Consider the following 18035-nt stretch of genomic DNA (forward strand, 5'->3'; position numbering starts at 1 on the left):
GACTTCACTGAAAAACAGACAGCTGCAAATATCAGTATTAGGAGATGAACTCCAAGCCCAGATTGTTTGACAGCTTACAAAAGTGTCAGACAGCCAAAGAGCAAACAGGTTGTAAAGGACTCTGAGACAATCCAGGACTGAATACAAGGCCCACCAGGAAAACAATCCAATAGTGCCACAAAACAGCAATTTTTCAACACAGTTTATGAGGTCAACAGTTCAGGAGCTTTTTTCAAAGCACTACTAAATTTTTAGACTGTCATTCCTTCCTTCTAAGCATCTGCAGACAAAGCTTCTGTAGAGACAATCTACTTAAAGTTAATGGAAAGGAAAACCAGGAAAAAAACTCAAAACACAAGCACAAATTTGTTCCTGGCATCAAAGAGGAGCACAGCCTTTGTGTGCTATGGTGGTTTTAGCATTGAAATCTACAGACAGGCACCAAAGGCTCTGCAGGAGCCCAAAATACTGAATAAGGACAAAAGTCACTTCTCTAAGCAGCCACTTACATTCCCTCAGTCCTTTGTGGACACACAGGTCCTTCCTGTAGCATGACACTTGCTACTGCTAGTCACCTTCTGACCTAAGAACAGTCTCCATTTTTTTATAGCTGCAAAGGAAAAAAATGATGCCAAACACCGGTCAAACCCCTGTACTTGTCATGTGCTTTTTGCCTCTGCAAGGCTTTCTGTGTCGACTCTAACACTTGTTCACTTCTGAGGAATATCCAATTCAGCAACAGACCAGATCACTTAATAAACATCCCATTTGGAGGATTTCTGGTACAAACACATCTCTGAAAGCTGCCAAACTTCAGGGCTCACTCAAGTGCAGAAATTTCAAATGGAGTCTACAAGCACTGCTTGCTCTTAATACACAAACAGCTTAATTTCACAAAGACAACACTCAAACAGGGAACAGGGTCTGAAGAAAGAAATAAAACAACTTAAACCCCCCCCAAAAATGCTGGGCTCTGATACTTGGCAAAAAGACAGGATTGTGTCACCATCTCACAGAGAACACTGTTCCTTATAAAATGCTACCAACTAGGAGGCAGCTTGGATGCAGCTCATCAGCCCTTACCACTGCAAAGCAACTCTTACTTTCTGTAGGTGTCATTAAAGAAAACAATACCTGCAAAATGGCAAGTCCTGGTCTGAAGCCTGGAAACTTCTCAGTCATCTCAATAACTTGCTGCTTTAGTCTCTCTCTCACTTGTCTGAAAAGGGGAAAAAATGAATACAAATACGAGGTAGAAGTTAATCACAGGGCTGAATTCTGATACAATCAGGAGTTGTAAAGTAACAGATGGGCAGACTGGCAAACATGTACTTATGCACTGAGTACACAGCTCCCAGCAATCTCCAAATAAGATTGATGTCCACAAATCACTGAGACATTCTGGAACCAGATTCATTCAAATTTATTTAAATAACTTTATTTTTTTGAAGTCTACATTGTGCTTCTTCACGGTCTCATAGAATACAAGAATAAAAAAGAAAGGTTCAAAATTTGGCATGGAAACTCTTGGTATTTCAAACTCCTTTCTCAAAAGGAAATCCTCTTTCCACCTATGCTGTACTAAAATTACCTGAATCCCAGAGGCACCGGATGTCACTGTCAAACAAGCTGTCCTGGTAAAGGATTATGAATCTACAATGGTAAAATTCTGGGAAATAACTAAACAAGCAGGAGGTACCCAAAGATAATGCAGGGAAGAGAATGGGAGGTGGACACAGGTGAGCAAAAGTCACCAAACCCTGGTACACAGCTCAGGTCAACTCTTCAGTAAAAGCAGGCTTAAGGATACAGTTGTAAAAAAACCACAACTTTGAAAGAGAGCACTGATAGGTTGTTCTAGTTCAGATGCCAACTCACACCCAGTTTACCTTGGAACATTTTAATAACAAGTACCCAGCACTGAAATTAGCCACAGACAGCTCAAAAGTCGCTGTTATCACCTCTCCCCAGCCTTGCACTCCCCTCCAATTTCTCAACCACTCTCTGGCCCCACAGGCAAGATCCTTCACCAGGGAAGGTGGAGGCCCAGCTGCTCCATCTCCTCACCAGAGGCAGTCAGGATTCTGAAAGAACTGACCCATTCTGTCCACCTCACGGGCTCATGGCACTGGAAGGAGCCTGTGGCACTGCACTGCAAACGTAAGAGACACTCAGAAGCAAAAGCCAGGTAAGCAAAACCTGACAGGACACGAGAGGCTTGACAAGTCTATCCATGTGAACTTCATCCTGTGTCCCATCCCCATTCTCTGAGATGAGAAGGTGCTACCACCACACTCAGCAAATCTACCCTGCACCAAACAGCCTTTTGTTTAAAACACAGGTCTCATGCTCATTTAGCCTCAGATCAATATCACCAGGTCTGCTACTTCCCAAGTGGGACTAGACTTCCCAGACTGAAGCAGGTGCTGTTGGTGCCAGGCCACTAAAAATGTGAATGGCAAGGGTACAGGGAGAGGGTTATGTAGCTGATGCCAGCTGGGAGGCTGTGATTCCTGCACAGAAGAAAACTCCAGGAAAACAAATAGCCAGTGAGCCAACTCTACCCCACAACTGTGAGCTCCAAATAAGACCTGGCAGAGGCAGGAAAACAGGGAAATGGGAGCAGCACACAGCTCTCTCACCCCAGCAGCACTGATCCCAGGGGACAGTGCAGCTGGCCCAGCTAGAAGCAGCCCCAAGGCTGTTTAAAGGCTCATCTCAGAGGGAGTCACAGCCTCCAGCTACATCCCAAATCGTGCATCTCTCCTGCTGCATCCTGAGTCACGTGGCCAGGGCTCAGCTGCACCCGAGGAGTGGGTTCAGAGTATTTAAAGGTGCTTGCATCTGGCCAAGTGGTTCAAAGTCTCAGTGGAAGAGCCTCTTTTCAGCCTCATTTAAGAAACAGTAGTTCTGAGCCTTCTTTTGGCTGTCACCTCTGTAGGACTCGTGACATCAGGACCTGCTGATGAGCTCAGAAAACAATCTCACAGCAAACCTTATCCAGCAATTCTTTGTGCTTAAGTGACAAAAATTCATCTGCTGGGTAGCAAAATCCCCAGCTGCCTCTCCTTACACTCCAGCTGCAGGCCCCTAGGGAGGCACCTGAGCTGGCTCATGAGCAGCCTCTAACAACAACACAACAATCTCAAGGAGCATCAGAAACCCCCTGCACGTAGCCAGTGAGTGGGGGCTGTGGGCAACTCTCCAAGGGAACTATTTCTGAGATCTCTGGTGTTCCAGTAAGGAAAGGGCAGCACTGGTTTGTGGCCAGCACACAAAAAGAAATGAAACAAACATGAAATATTAGAAAGGGTTTAGGTATTACTTTTATTGCAGTCTTCTCAGCTGAAGAGAAATGAGCCCACCCAACTTCCTCTGTGAAGCAGGGCTGTGGTGTGCTTGCACCCCCAGCAGCCACAACTATTCACACATTACACTGCTGTCATTTTCTGTAATTAGGCACTAGGGCACCTCCCCTCCCTCCCGAAAAAAGGCAACACACACAAACATACAAACGTGGTGCTGTCAGTGTTTAGGAGCCTTGAATCAAGAAATCCCTTGTTAGACAGCCACCTAGCGTTGGGTACCACTGCTCTCCAGTGCTCACAAAAACCACATGGGCAAAGGTTTAAGAGAAAACTCAAGAAAAGAAGACGAAATCATTGATTTTCTCCATGGACTTACAAAAGCCATAAAAATAATTTTTGCAAACCAGCAGCTATTTAGTCATACAGTCTACAAACTACTGTTGTGGACCTTCCCAAAGATAAAAGTTCATATTGATAAATCAACACTACTTTTTACTAGCTGTATGAAAATTCTTTTAAGTTTTCAAACAGAAAATTTGCAATTCTATGTGTCTGCTTCCCCAAAAGCCTTCTCACTGACTCTAAGCCTCCTCCTGTGCCCACGTGCCCTTCAACAAACAAATTCATGCAGCAAACAAAAGTCCAGGGTCCACACGGGTTAAGGACACACAGGGTTCTAAGCATACAATGCAACAGCCAGCTCCAAAGATTAAAGAACTTGTTAGCATTTCTTTCTGTAGACTGCAACAGTGAGCTGAATTTAAATTTATTAAGTGAGTTTCCCAGAAATTCAGACAAAGGACAAATCACACTCCTTTAGCCCTGCTGGAAATGTAGAGAACATGGCTCTCATGTCAGCAGAACCCCACATTCTCCTGTGGGATTACAGACACAGTGCTCAGCTGGTGAGGACACACAGCACCATCCTGAAGATGACACCAGGCTGTGTTTCTGTCCCTTCTGTGACTAACAGGGTCAAGGGTCTGTGCAAAGAGTGCCAAACACAGGACCTGGAAACACCTCCTCAGAGGCAGTGATGCTCCAGAAGAAGCCTGTCCCCAAAGGGGAGGGTCTGGCTTTACTGCCTGGATCACAGATTCCCCAAGGGTTTCATAAACATGCAGCAGAAATGCTCCTGCTGCAGCCCTGCAGAAACAGCTGCATGAGGCTGATGGTCCTCCCCAGGTCCTGCACCATCCTGGTCAGAGCTGCTGTCCCTGCAGCCATTCCTCCTTACAGCCTGCAGCACTGCCACTGCTCACCTCCTATTGCTCCCAAGCCCAACCCATAATGTGGAAAAATAAGCTTTCCCATCTCCAAACTATGGCACCACATCCAAGCTCAGGACAACTGCATTGTCTTAAAATGCTGTGAGGGGACTGCAGAGAACATCACAGAACATCCCACTTGCACCCAAAGGAGGCACAGAGGAGTCTCTCCTGAGGGAAGTCACAGCTTGGCTCAATGAGTGGCACTGGGATAGGAAATACCTGGGAAAAACCATCTGAACACTGCAATTCAACAGATGGCTCCAGATGCAGGAAGACATCATTTAGAGCTGGAATGAGTTCATGTCTCCCACCCTCTTGTCTCATGCTCCACCACTGCATGCTCCTGGCACACTGTCATTATCTCCTACGAAAAATGCCTGCTACTTTCTACAACTTCCACACTCACAAGTTTTTTTAACCACCTTTTTGGCTGTGTCAGCACAAATACATGCATGAACTCTCCTCAGACCAGATAAACACATGAAGACATTTCTGCTTTCTTAGATGCTTTTTCATCATGTCCAGAATTTCAGTCCAAGATGGGTCTGAGAGACAGGCAGCAATTGAGGCACTTTGCAAATGTGGAGGACTGACAACAGAACAACAGAATTTAACACAAAACTGAGCCTGTAAAACTTGGGAAAGTTTGCCCCAAACACGAGTTATGATATCACCTTCCCATGCTGCAACATGCATGCAGGCCTGCTTCCCAAAATGGATACTGCATATAATACCCTACTATCAGGTGATTTAATCAGAGGAAAACACAATAGCAATAGGTAAGGACTCAATCTACCTCTGGACTGAGTGGCTGCAAGCACTCCAGACAATATTCTAGGCCCTATCTACAAGGGTTTGCCTTCTGAAGGAACAATATTGAGATTTTACTCATTCCACAAAGGGGGACACAGCAGTGCCCAGATGTTCTTTGCCTTCCCTGTAAGCTGGTGCTGATGGGCACAGATCACAGGTCTGTGGCCCTGCTGTCCACCAGACAATGTTTTCTCCTCTCTTATCAACAATTTAGAGCAGGGTCCCATTTTTTTAAACTGTGTCTGCACAGCACCAAACACAAGGGGTTCTTGCTTGTATTTGGGGCCACCAATGGCACTGGAGTTCACTTTAACTCAGCCCATCCACAGTGTGGGACCCTTCAGTGCAAACCTGAAACATCGTGGGTAGGATCTAGTAAAAGAAAGCTCAGGGATCAGGGAATTTTTTCCACTTCAGACTAGGTTTACCTGGAGTTACAATAGGAACTCAAAAAATAAATTTAAGGCCCAGACTGAAAAGGCTGAGGAGTTGTTTACTGCACTGTTACCTCCAGTGGTAAGTCCAGCCTGATCATCACTTCAGTGAGCACTCTAAACCCAAAGCACTACCTGGCCCACCCCTAGGAGCTGGGAGGGGTGCTAAGTCTTCCCCGCCATCACAACTCATCAGCCACTCTTCCAGAGCAGAAATGTTGGTCCACTGCTGGTCCTACCAACCAATTCCGGCCAAGCCAGAGGTTTCCACATCTGGGCTCTTTCAGATGGCAAAGCCTGAACTCGCAGCTCACTGCAAGGCACATAAACTGTAAAGAAGAGTCATTACCATGTTTTGCTCTAATTATCTCTTTAGACACAGAAACAGAGATTGATTTTTTCTTCTGGGAATACCAGCAATAAAAGGTGGAGAATACTGTCTTTTTATTACCTTCAACCCACCATATCCTGCACACTTAAAGCACTGCTATTCTTCCTCCCAGGAGTCATTTGTTTACTGTGCTGTTATACAATAACTCACTTTCGTAACTCATTTGCCAATGAGGCAAATTTAACTTGTAGCAAAATCTAAGGCAGAATTACTGAACAGCCACTCAGAGGAGTAGAGGAAAGCCATCCCGAGGTAACCAGCCAACTCAGATTGATGCAGAACCCATCCAATATTTAATGTATTTCACAGATTGTGCAAGCTTCTTGTTTGTACTGACAGGAGCAGACTAGATGCATTTTGATGTTGATGCATTAACACCAAAATCCTAGAGAAAGCAATGCCTGCTGTGTTCTCCTTCCCATGCCCAGCCTAAACACATTTTCCATCCTCACAGGTAATACTCATAGCCACTGAAAGTGTAAATTTTCCTTTCTATCTCTTCTGAGCCTTCCAAAGGTGTGAACTAGCTTTATCACTTCATCAAGTTTTCCTTATTTATAGAGGCATGGAAACTCTCAAAGTATTTATTCTCTTGACATGTTTCACAAGACTAAGAATGCCACTATCTACCTGATTATTGTATAAATAGCTGGCATGATTGTGAATTAGGTATTTTTTCATCTGTTTTGAGGAAGGGGTGCTTGGTGGCTGGAGGAAGAAGTTCACAATACTTATGAGCTTTGATTTAAAACACACAGAAAGCCAGCATTACATAGCTGAACACTTGTTTGATTCAACTCATTTGTCAATATTTGACTGACTCACAAATAAACATTTTTTCTTGATTAAAGGGTAAAGTAACAAAATCCACCCCCTACAAGACAGCAACTGAAAACGTTTTGCAGTTGATGTAAAGTCAGGGACTTTCCCTTTCTACAACAGGCACTTCAGTTGAAAATTCCTAGAAAAACCACATGCCTATCACTTCTGCAGCTGCCACACTCTTGGCCTGGAGGTGCACTTTTCCAGGGGTCTGGAAGAAAGGGACAGCTGTCTCCAGGGGGGACAGCCCAATTCCTCATGACTCCTTCAAGAACTCCACCACAAAAAGGCAGAATTACCTAAGGCCCATAGGGAGCAGGTGATGCTTGTGCTATATTGAACATAAATACAGCACAAATAAAGGAACTGAAGGACAGCTGAACAACTGCAATTATTTTTCCATTTTATGGTGTCTTCAGGTCAAGATTTGATGACTCTGGAAGACAGACTTCAGCCAAACACCTTAAGAGATGTGCTGGAAGTTAATCAAACCCTTCTCCTGCATGTGCCTGTTAAAAGCTCATGCCTCTTCCCAGGTATTTGCACATCATGAATGTCCTCTGGGAATTGGTACTTTATAGCTGCTGCTATAGTACAGAAAACAAAGAAAAATAAAAAATTTCACCCCTGTATCTTTAAAATTAAGTAAGCAATGCCACACCAAGGAAGCTAGAAGTTTTAATGTGAATTATCATTGTACCCAAACTAGCATCTTTCCAGGACCTATTGCACTTCAGGGGGACTTGCTATGACAAGAAAGAAACCCAGAACAGGCAAATCATGAAGTCCCACCAGCAGCCAGCACAAGCATTACAGAGTGCTGGCCCCAACACTGCCAAATGCATCAGGTGGAATGAAGCATGTAAGATTGAGAGACTGCAACACACAGGTGGTACTGCCTCCAAAATTACCAGGTAAAACATGCAAGCAGCCTTTCCTCACGGATATTCAAATTCAAGGCACATTAGGCCTACTTTTCAGTTCTGCTCCACTGTTGTTTAGATGTAGCTGTATCATACACAGCAATACCTAAGAGGAGGACTAACTGCTTTGCTGAGATTACTTTATACCTTTTCAAATGTAACCTTTCTATCCGAATTCCCTGATTACATCCACAGGAGATACCCAATGAATCCACCTAATCAAACCCTGTTTCCACAGGATACAACAGAACCACTACACTGCATTTCCCCCAGGATTAGGGAAATTTATTTGGCTTTCTTACCAAATGTGTATGTTGAATGGCAGCAGGAAAAACAAGCAAAGATTGTTTTTTTAAAAGACACAATGCAGGCTCACCTATACCCACGGCTTGCCAGCTAAGTAAATGCTGAAAAGTATGAGAACACTTTTTCCTTCAGAGTTTCCCAAATCTTTTAAATAGCTTTGGCAGGACACCTGTGACCATTGAGCTATGTGTTATCCAACATGTGGGTTAACTTATTTTGCTTTAAAGAGGAACAATCAATGCTTGCAGAGTATGAAAACAGATCCCGAACCGAAAGCACGTGTTCCCAACTCCTGCCCACATGGCATCCCACCAACCCAGTCTGCACTGAGGTCAGCCCGTGGCTTCACACCTTCCTTGGGCTCGCACCTCATGGATGCTGAGCAGCACCAGGGGCGTTCTGGGGCTGCCAAAGAGACCCCCCCAGACGCACCGCTGCTTTCTGGGGAGCACTGACAGCACTCTGCACTCTCCTTGAGACCTTTAATACCGTACTTTGCCTAATGACTCCCACTTTACAGCCAGGAAGAAGAGAGCTTTGGCTGCAACGTGGTGAAAAAGCTTTAGGGTGTCTCCAAACCTTCTTCGTCCACAGAGCGAGAATAAAAGCCCCCCGAGCCCCATCCCGCTGCCAGCACAGCCGGGGGCTTGCCGGGGCACCCCTCAGCTCCCCGAAGGGCAGAAGCCCCGCGGCTCCCGCACTTTCCCGCGGCCGAGCGCTGCGGGCAGGACGGGCCCCGCTACGTACCCGGAGACAATCTTGCCGCTGAGGATCTCGGCGGGGGCCATGGCGAGGGCCGGAGGGCGGGCGAGCAGCGAGCCTGCAGAGGCGAGCACGGCGGGACTCCAGAGCAGTCTGCGGGACGCGCTGTCCCCGCGGCCGCCTCACTCCCGCCCCACGTTGCCCCGAAATTCGCGCGGCCTCGACCTCTGCCCCGCCGCGCAAGCGCTGCCCCCGTCCCGCCCCTCGCGGCTCCCTCAGCGCGGGCGCTCCATGTCCTGCCCCTCGCGGCTCCCTCAGCGAGGGCGCTCCATCCCCTGCCCCCCGCGGCTCCCTCAGCGAGGGCGCTCCATGCCCTGCTCCCCGCGGCTCCCTCAGCGCGGGCGGCGGGGCTGGGGCCGCTCCATGTCCCGCCCTCAGCCCGGCGGGGGTTGAGCGCCGCGGCGAAATGGCCGCCACAGCGGCCTCGGAGCCGCCTCTGAGGCAGCGCTCCCGAGCGCGCCCGGCCCCTGCTCCGCGCAGAGCGGGGCCGGCCGGAGGGAGCAGTTTCAGCTGAGGCTGGGCTGTGCGCAGCGAATAAATAGGAAAATCCCACTTGGGTGTAAGAATAATCTGTGTTTCTTCTGTGTTGCTTGTAACAGGTCATGCCAAGAGAAGAAGTTAAGAGCAGAATCACAGATTCACAGAACGGTTTGGGTTGGAAGGGACTTAAAAGATCTTCTAGTTTCAGCCCCCAGCCATGGGCACCTTCCACTATCCCAGGATGCTCCAAGCCCTGCCCAGCCTGGCTTTGAGCCCTGCCAGGGATGGGGCAGCCACAGCTGCTCTGGGCCTCACCACCCTCACAGTAAAGAATTTCCTCCCAAATATCTAAATCTACCCACTTTTTGGTTTGAAGACATTCCCCCTTGTCATATTGCTACATGCCCCTGTAAAGCATCCCTCATTTGTGTAAAAATAAATAAATTTAGTTGTCAGGATTTCGACACATTTGTCCAGCGCAGAGTTGACAAATCAGTGGCTGACCAGAAAGAAGGCAATGAAAAGGAGGTTTAGATTGTGGCCTAAATTCCTAAAAGTTTCCAAGAGTGAGAAACAGGTTCCTAACAGTGGCCTCCAAGGGAGGTATTTGCACTGAATAATCCCATTAGAACTGGTGAGGGTGGTATTTTCCCATCAGATCCATGCAGTTGTCCACTTGCACTGTCATTTGCATGACCAATGCTTCTCCTTACTCTGCAGACCAGTGCACACATTTTAGGACCTTTCTTAGAGAGCTGGTTGTCCGTGGTTTTCTCACACATATGGCAAATGAGTGATTAGCATCCAGCCAGAGCTGGGGATGGAAGAAGCAGTTGAATGTCACTGAGACAGGCAAGATAATGCTGTGACCCAGGGAACTGTTAAGGAACTCATCAGTGTTCCCTGCTGATGTCTAGCACACGGTTAGAGAACAGGCCCACGACTCAAGAAAGTGGTGATAAAGAAAGTGGATTGGTGCTGGGCTGGCCCCACAGTGTTAGATTGCTGTTACATTCCTGTGCCTCCAGTAAATCAGTGCTCTTTGTGTTTTGGGACCTAGCAACACCTGCCACATGTTGGCAGTACAGCAAAGAAATGGGATAATTTCTCTGCAAATCATCAAGCTATGGAGAATCAGGGCTGACTGCTAGAACAGCAGTGTTCCCGCTGAGAATTCGAGGCTTAAAAAAGGCCTGTGTGAAGTGTTTTCACACAGACTTTTGCTTTACATAGAATGTTTAGGTTTGGAGAAACAAAATATCTGTTCCAAAGAGTTTGCTGAGAAAACTTTCAATCCTGCTGCCCCATAATGCACCCAGCTCACAAAGGGATTTGGGGAGCTCTCGGATTTTGAGATGAGAGAAATGCAGGTCTTGCAGCTTCCACCTAGGGCACAGAGCTGTGAGGACAGAAATAGAAAAGTTCTTCTGTTTCAGAAGGTCAGAGGCTTTAAGGTTGCTTCTTTGGCATTCTAGGAGGTGAATATAAACCATGCATCGTTCGAAACTCAACTGAGGATAAATTACCTTTGTGTTTCATTTAATAGACTAAAAAGTGACATTTTTTCTTTTTTTTTTCTTTTTTTTTTTTTTTTTTGGTTGAGGGTAGAGATTGCTGCCTTGGGTAATTAAATTACTTAAGTTAACAAAATATTGTAATTGTAGCATAAAAGGTCAGAAATGTCTCTTTAGCAGTGACTTGGAAAAGAGAGAAAACATTGTAGTTTGAGGCTTTTGTATGTTAAATCAGAAAACCCATAGAAATAAATGCAAAAAACTCTAAGAAACTTATTTTCCCTCTTCATTATGTATTCCCTGTATTTCCTGAAATGCAGCAGCAGGCAGTTGCAGTATTATACAATCAAAAATAAGATTATGCAATTGGTCAAGAGGAGTGATTTTTCTAGGCTGCTTAAAATTCTGTGCCTTAGTTGTTTCTTCTGTTGCCTTTATCTGAGGCTTGAACAAACTCTTGGAGGGCAAAGTGACCCAGTGTTAAGGAAAAAAAACCCCACAAAACATGAACTCCTTCAGCTAAGGACTGGATAAACTCACAAAAACAACTTTTGTTAAAAATAGACCTAACACCCAGGATTACAGTGTAATAATATCAGGCAGGGAAAGAAAAAAAAAAAAAAAAGAAAGACTTTTTGTTCAAAATATTCAAGTGACCTTACTTGTAGAGTGAGCAGAAGACACTGTTGCCATCAGGAGCTGGAGATTCCTACCCAGAGATGCTAATTTGTAAAATTTACATGTGTGTGAGCAATAAACCTCTCTTCTTGCTTTTCTTAATGCCCCAGCTTTTGAATAATACATATGCCATTATGACAGATAAAACTTTGAATATTACCCAAATTTATTGCAGGAAAGGAAGTAAGAATACTTCCAAACAACTTCTTCTATTACTTCTTTAGTTTTGATCCAGATTCTAATTTTCAGGAAGGGACAGACTCATGAATTCTAAATATACATATGCCAGAAAAATCAGAATAACCTTCTTTTGTCAGAGCAGGAAGTCCTTTTGTATTTCTAACTTGTCTGATGTGGCAGTCAAGCTGGGATTTTTCCCCAGAAGTTGTGCACATCATATCTCTAAGTAAGAACATATTCTTTAACATTTATTCTTAATTTTCATCCTGAGATCAAAACGCTGGAAAAGGAGGGGGAAAGAAACAGAAAAGGGATTATATGATGAGAAATGGCTGAACAGACCTTTCTGCCCAGCTCAGAGCCACATCCAGCCCTGAAATGCAGTAAGAAAAGTTAAAGTTCCTATTCTCGTATAGGAACTCTCAGAGGAACACAGTGCAAAGAAGACAAACGTGAAAATGTTTACAAAGTTGACAGCAAAAATCAATGTTTTATGCATTCAGTATCAAAGCAGGCTTACTACTTAATGGTTGTTGGGATAGGGATAAGAAGAGTTACATTGGGATAGGGATAAGAACAGTTACTTTGGGATAGGGATAAGAACAGTTACTTTGGGATAAGCTGAAGCCTCAGTGTAAGAGTTCTCTCTGCTCTGAGCGTTGCTCCAGCACAGTCGTTCTCCCTCCCTCACCTCCCTGCCAGGATCCCTGGATTTGATTTGGCAATTCCCACAGTGTGACTGTTTACCTTTGCATCCACCCCCTCTTACCCAACATGTCAAAAGTTATGAAGCTTGCTCTTTAAAAAAACCCTGAGGGCTGCAAAATACATGCCAGAAAGACTTTCAATGTTATTGGTGAGCTAACAGATGTGCCTCTGATGACACAGGGCCCCAGAACCTGTTATTTGTCGTAAGAAATTGATCTCAAACCATCAAAGTGAGGAAGAACTTTAAGCTTTGCTTTACCCGTTAGGTAGGATGGCTAGGATAGGACATTGTCTCTATTAAAGAGGTGGAAAAGACAAGTTAGAATAATTTTATAAACTTTGGTCAGAAAAGGGATTTTGAGAAAACCTGTTTTCAGGAGCACACCAGAAAAACAGTATTAGACTTTGATATTCAAATGTTTATGGGGAACTTTTTGTGCTGAAAGATGCCCCACTGAACAATGAATGACATTTCCCAAGAATGTACCTTTACCATGGTGAGGGACACAACTTTTTCCCAGGGTAACAGTGACACATTTAATCTCATCCTATTGGTCCACTCTCCCTTTGATCAGAGTATGACTGAACTTTGACGTAAGGCTTGAGATTGATCTCAGTGTATGCTCTTTGGAACAGCCCTTACAGCTAAGCTGTGTTAATGAAATAGTAGGTGGCCTGAGCTATGATTTGTTCCATCACAAAGTGTTTCCCAAGTGTAGTTGTCTCCTACTCTGTGTAGCCATATCATGAGTTCCATCACTGAAATAAGAAGCTGGTGACACAGCCAGCTGTTGGACAGTCATGATGGAAGTTGTTCTCCTGGGTTAGGATGGCATTTCCTCTCTGGCTTCCTTGTGGTTCCTGGTCTGATGGCTGAACCAGCAGAACAGATACTTTGAGTGCTCTTTGTCCATTTCAGTGCAAAGGCAGACAAATTAACCCAATCACTTCCACGCACAGACAACACTCCAACAAACTGGTTTTTTGTAAAACCTGTGAAGGGTACTTTCCTTGTAGGTATTTTTGGCACGAAGGTAAAACTGGTTGTGCCCCACAAGGTTGCAGTAATGAGCATCAAAAGCTTTCCTGACCCCTGTCTCCCATTTGCTGATCATTTGCCTGTCATGCAGGGGTTTTGTACTGACCATTGTTTATCTGTCACTCTAAAGACAGCAGTAACAGTTCAGATTATCTCTGATTTTCCACTTGTGTTACTGACACAAATTTGTATGTGTTTGGTGAATTTTCCATTGGCTGTTTTTCTTGTTCTTCCCGCTCGCTTCCTTTAACTACATCATCTCACCTTCACACAGAAATCCAACAGTTCCCATTGACCTCCTAGGGATCCTGCCTAAGGTCTTGGTAACTGTTTGAAGAATTTTGTGTCACACTTGATTCTGCTGAGAACAGTGCCACAGTGCTTGATAAATGTGGGCCCTAGGTTATCCCAGCTCTTTGATGGTAAGAGAGAATTCAGATCAAAGAGACCATTTTCTAAGTAGCTCACTCTCTCACATAGTAACCATTCCTAATACTCCTACAGCATGCTGGGGCACTCCGTGCAGTAAACGAAAGCCCAATTCCTGTCCCAACCTGCCTGTGAGTCGTGTATTACCACATTTTTCAGATAAGGTAGCTGAGAAAGAAGGGAATATTGATTGCCTAAAGCAGAATACAAACTGAAGCAGTGGAGCTGTGATTAACTACCTTGACATTTCCACCTCCTAATTCTCTTTGGCTAAAAATTTTTAATTAACAGCATGTGGCTATAGAGGACTTCCCCCTTCTTTTTCCAATGAGCTGAGTGATTTGTCTGGTAGTTATACCAAGAATTGCTCCATTAATAAATGGGGCAGAGCCTGGTGAGGCACATTGTTCAGAGACACATTGCTGATGTTTGCCCTGAAGTTGTGGAGTGTGTCCCTTCCCTCCTGCTCAGCTGCATCAGGGAAGACAAGCAGTGATTCCAGTGATTTAATCTCACAAGTCTGCAGAGCTCTAGTGCCTGTTCTGCACATCTCTGGGAGAAAGATTTCACAAAAGAACAGCAAGGCTTGCTCATGTCTGCTACTGTGAGCTGTCTCTGAGCTTCCTGCTTCATAAACCAGCTGGAGATCTCATTAGAAAGTCTGTGTCATGAAATGATCCATCCTTTGCTCCTGTCTCCAAGACCTTTACATAATCCAGCAAGGCAGTGGTAATATTTGTCCTATGTCAGCCATAGCTGGCAAGAAGCACAATAAGGACCTTTCTGGTCCTCTCTGTTGTTTTGAAGCTTTAGATTTTGACATCTGTAGCCTGAGCACCCTGATGCAGATGCTTGTTTATGTAGTAATTCTGCTCTGGAGCCCCAGTGTTATGCAGATAAAAATGTGATGAGCCTGTGCTCCAAACTGTTCCTGAGACAGAGACAGTGGCTGGTGCTGCCTGGGCCACAGGAAAATTCAGAGCCTGTAGACTTGCAGTGGAATGGAAATACAGTGAGCTCAGCAGGGAGAAGTCTGCTTGGCCTGTGATTCCTCTTTGTGGCCTAGAAGCCAGGAGAAGAAAATGAATAATCCTTCCAAGAGGAGCTGTGCCAAGCTGGGATGTTGCTGGTGTCCTTTGTGTCCGCCAGAGCAGCATAGGACTGGCAGACAGATTCTATGAAGGAGAATTGGCCAATTTGTCCACTTGCCATTGGCTAAATGACATCTCTTGAAAGCCCTGGGAGGTGGGGAATGGAGGAGTCTGGTGAGCTGCTGGTGTCCTGCCAAACTGCACTGCAGGGTACATGTGGCAGAGCCTGTGCTGGGCATCTGGATGAGCTCAGGCTTTCTTTCTAACTGTCCCAAATATCACCATGACATAAACATGTACTTCTGAGCTTGGCTGGAAACCAGGCAGCAAGATGAATTTGGGCTTAAAGCTGAACAGACTGGCTTAGAGTGAGTGAACAGCATTACACAGGTGTAGTGGGTGACCCTGTCTGGGTGCCAGACACCACCAAATCCTCTCTCACTCCCCTCCACACCTGGACAGGGGAGAGAAATGTACAATAATGAAGGTTCATGAGTTAAGGACAGAGAGAGATACTATCACGGGCAAACTGGACTCCAGTTAGAGATATTAATTGAATTTATTGCTGACAAAATCACAGTAGGATAATGAGATGTAGTGTAAGACCTTAAAGACACCTTCCCCCCTCCTTTTTTTTTGTTCCCAGCTCTAACTCAGCCCCACCAGTGGTGCAGACAGATGGGACTGGGGGTTATGGTCAGTCCATCACATGTTTCTGCCACTGCTCAGGGAGAGGAGTCCTTCCCCTGCTGCAGCATGGAGTCCCTCTCACAGGAGACAGTTCTCCATGAATTTCTCCAACCTGAGGTCATCCCATGGGCAACACTTCTCTCCAGACTGCTCCAGAGTGGTCAGTCCTTCAAGGACGGGCTGCTCCAGCATGGGTCCCCCATAGTCACAAGTCCTGCCAGGACACCTGCTCCACCTGGGCTCCTCTCTCCATGGGTCTGCAGGTTCCTGCCAGGACCCTGCTCCAGCACAGGCCTCCCATGGGGTCACAGCCTCCTCTCAGACATGCCCTTCCTGTGGTTTGGGTCTCCTCCAGGGGCTGCAGGGCCACAGCTGTCTCACCATGGTCTGCACCACAGGCTTCAGGGAAATCCCAGCTCTGGTCCCTGGAGCAGCTCCTGCCCCTCCTTCTCCACTGACCTTGGTGTCTGTAGAGCTGTTCCTGTCACATATTCTCATCCTGCTCTTCTCTGGCTGCAGTTACATCTGCACAACAACTTATTTCTTCTTAAATATGTTATCACAGAGGTGTTATCACCATTCCTAATTGGCCCAGCCTTGGCCAGCAGCCCATCCATCTTGGAGCTGCCAGGGATTGCTGGACAGCCACCCCTGTAGCACCCCTGCCACCAAAACCAGACCATTCAAACATAATACAGCAGGTCCTTACCAAACTTCACAGCCCAGGGTCCCTTGTGCTGATCACTGCAGTCCTCTGGGTGAATGGAAGATGTGAGGACAATTTGCTCTACAACTGCCAGCTTTGGCATTGTGCTCTGTTTAATCTAAAATTTAAGGTGTTTGAAGCCTTGTTAGCAGGAGTACTTTCCAGGTTTTTATGGAAACAGTTCTTGCAGGTGCCTATTGCATGTTCTTGATCACTCAGAGTACTCTGGGCTGGAAGGGGAAATGTATGAACATGAGCCAGTGTCCTGTTTCTACAGTGCTCCCTATAGCCATACTATTGGAAAAGTCTGAAGGGGACTGTCTTCATATGTGAAGAAATTAGAAGATGTGGGCATAGTTCAAGTGTCCATGCCTCCCTGTTACTTTCTAAGGAAGACAGGAGCTTTTAGCACTTATGCTAAAAGAATGAAGTTGAACTCTGGAGCTTTTAGCACTTCTTATGTGGAGTTGGCTGCTACACATTAGGAATTTGATTGTATGAGTGGTCCCTTCAGAAATTATCTATTCACCATTTTGGAACATATGAGACATTAGTGTCATAATATCTTTATAAAAATGGTTCCTGGCCTTATTTTAGCAATGTCTTCCTTCTTTTCAATCCTGACCTCTGGATCCAGCTGACCTCTCTGCTGTAGTGCCAGCTGAGGTTGGAAGGGACCTCTTAAGAACTGCTGGTCAAACTTACTCAAGCAGGGTGAGCAAGATCAGTCTGCCCAGAACTTTGAAGATGGCCAAGGATGCAGAGCCCATAACTTCTGTGGGCAACCTATTCCAGAGTCCAGCCACCCTCACGTCCCCTTTACTGTTGTTGCTTTTCTCCTTTTGTCTCAGCTGTTGTCTCCTTCAACCACTTATGCTGGACTGTGCTCTCTGCTCTGGCCATCTCTAACACTTGCAGCTCTCCCTCCTCAGGCCCAGCTCATGCCAGGAAGCTCTGAGCCAAACCAGGGGGTAATCCCACCACAGGGCAATATTCCTAGGAAGCTTTTCTTCTTGGTACAATTTGAATGTGTGTGAATGAGCAGGTAATTAGCACACGAAAAGGACAACATAACCTCCTATCAGTTGCTCTTTGTAAAACTTCATACTTTTTCAGCACTGTATTTTAAGAAGTGCAGAATGTTATTTTGTTTTCTTTTGTGGTGTTTGTTACAGCAAAAGTTGCTATCATCATGAAGGAAAGAGGCTAAAATTCAAGTCAGCCTGATTGCTTTTTAATCTAGAGTTTACTGAAGATTTTGTACACCCACATTAAGTGCCCAGTGAGAGCTAATGATTGTGATGGGAGGAAGAGGGATTTTCCTGAAGATACAGGCAGAAAACACTGCTCATGACAATGCTGAAGTAAAAAAAAATATGTCCGATTCCCTAGAATTAGCAGATCTCAAATACTTTCTTTTGGCAGATTAAGAAATGAATAAAAAGAGTTGAGTGATGCAAAGAGTACCCACACCAAACCCCATCCTTGGG

The 18035-nt window shown here is 45.5% G+C and overlaps 1 protein-coding gene across 1 annotated transcript in view; it reads right to left on the bottom strand.

Annotated features, from left to right (window-relative positions):
• Window positions 1-9372, bottom strand: part of MTHFD1 (methylenetetrahydrofolate dehydrogenase, cyclohydrolase and formyltetrahydrofolate synthetase 1) — a 39588-nt gene extending 30216 nt beyond the window's left edge. Inside the window, exons 1-2 of the mRNA XM_064422879.1 lie at window positions 9016-9372; window positions 1135-1219 (exon numbers count right to left, since the gene is read on the bottom strand). Coding sequence (XP_064278949.1) covers window positions 1135-1219; window positions 9016-9056 — 126 coding nt within the window. The 5' untranslated portion in view covers window positions 9057-9372. The remainder of the gene's footprint in view (window positions 1-1134; window positions 1220-9015) is intronic.
• Between the last annotated feature and the right edge of the window lie 8663 nt (window positions 9373-18035).

Source organism: Passer domesticus, chromosome 6 (genome assembly GCF_036417665.1).
Source record: "Passer domesticus isolate bPasDom1 chromosome 6, bPasDom1.hap1, whole genome shotgun sequence".
Lineage (NCBI taxonomy): Eukaryota > Metazoa > Chordata > Aves > Passeriformes > Passeridae > Passer > Passer domesticus.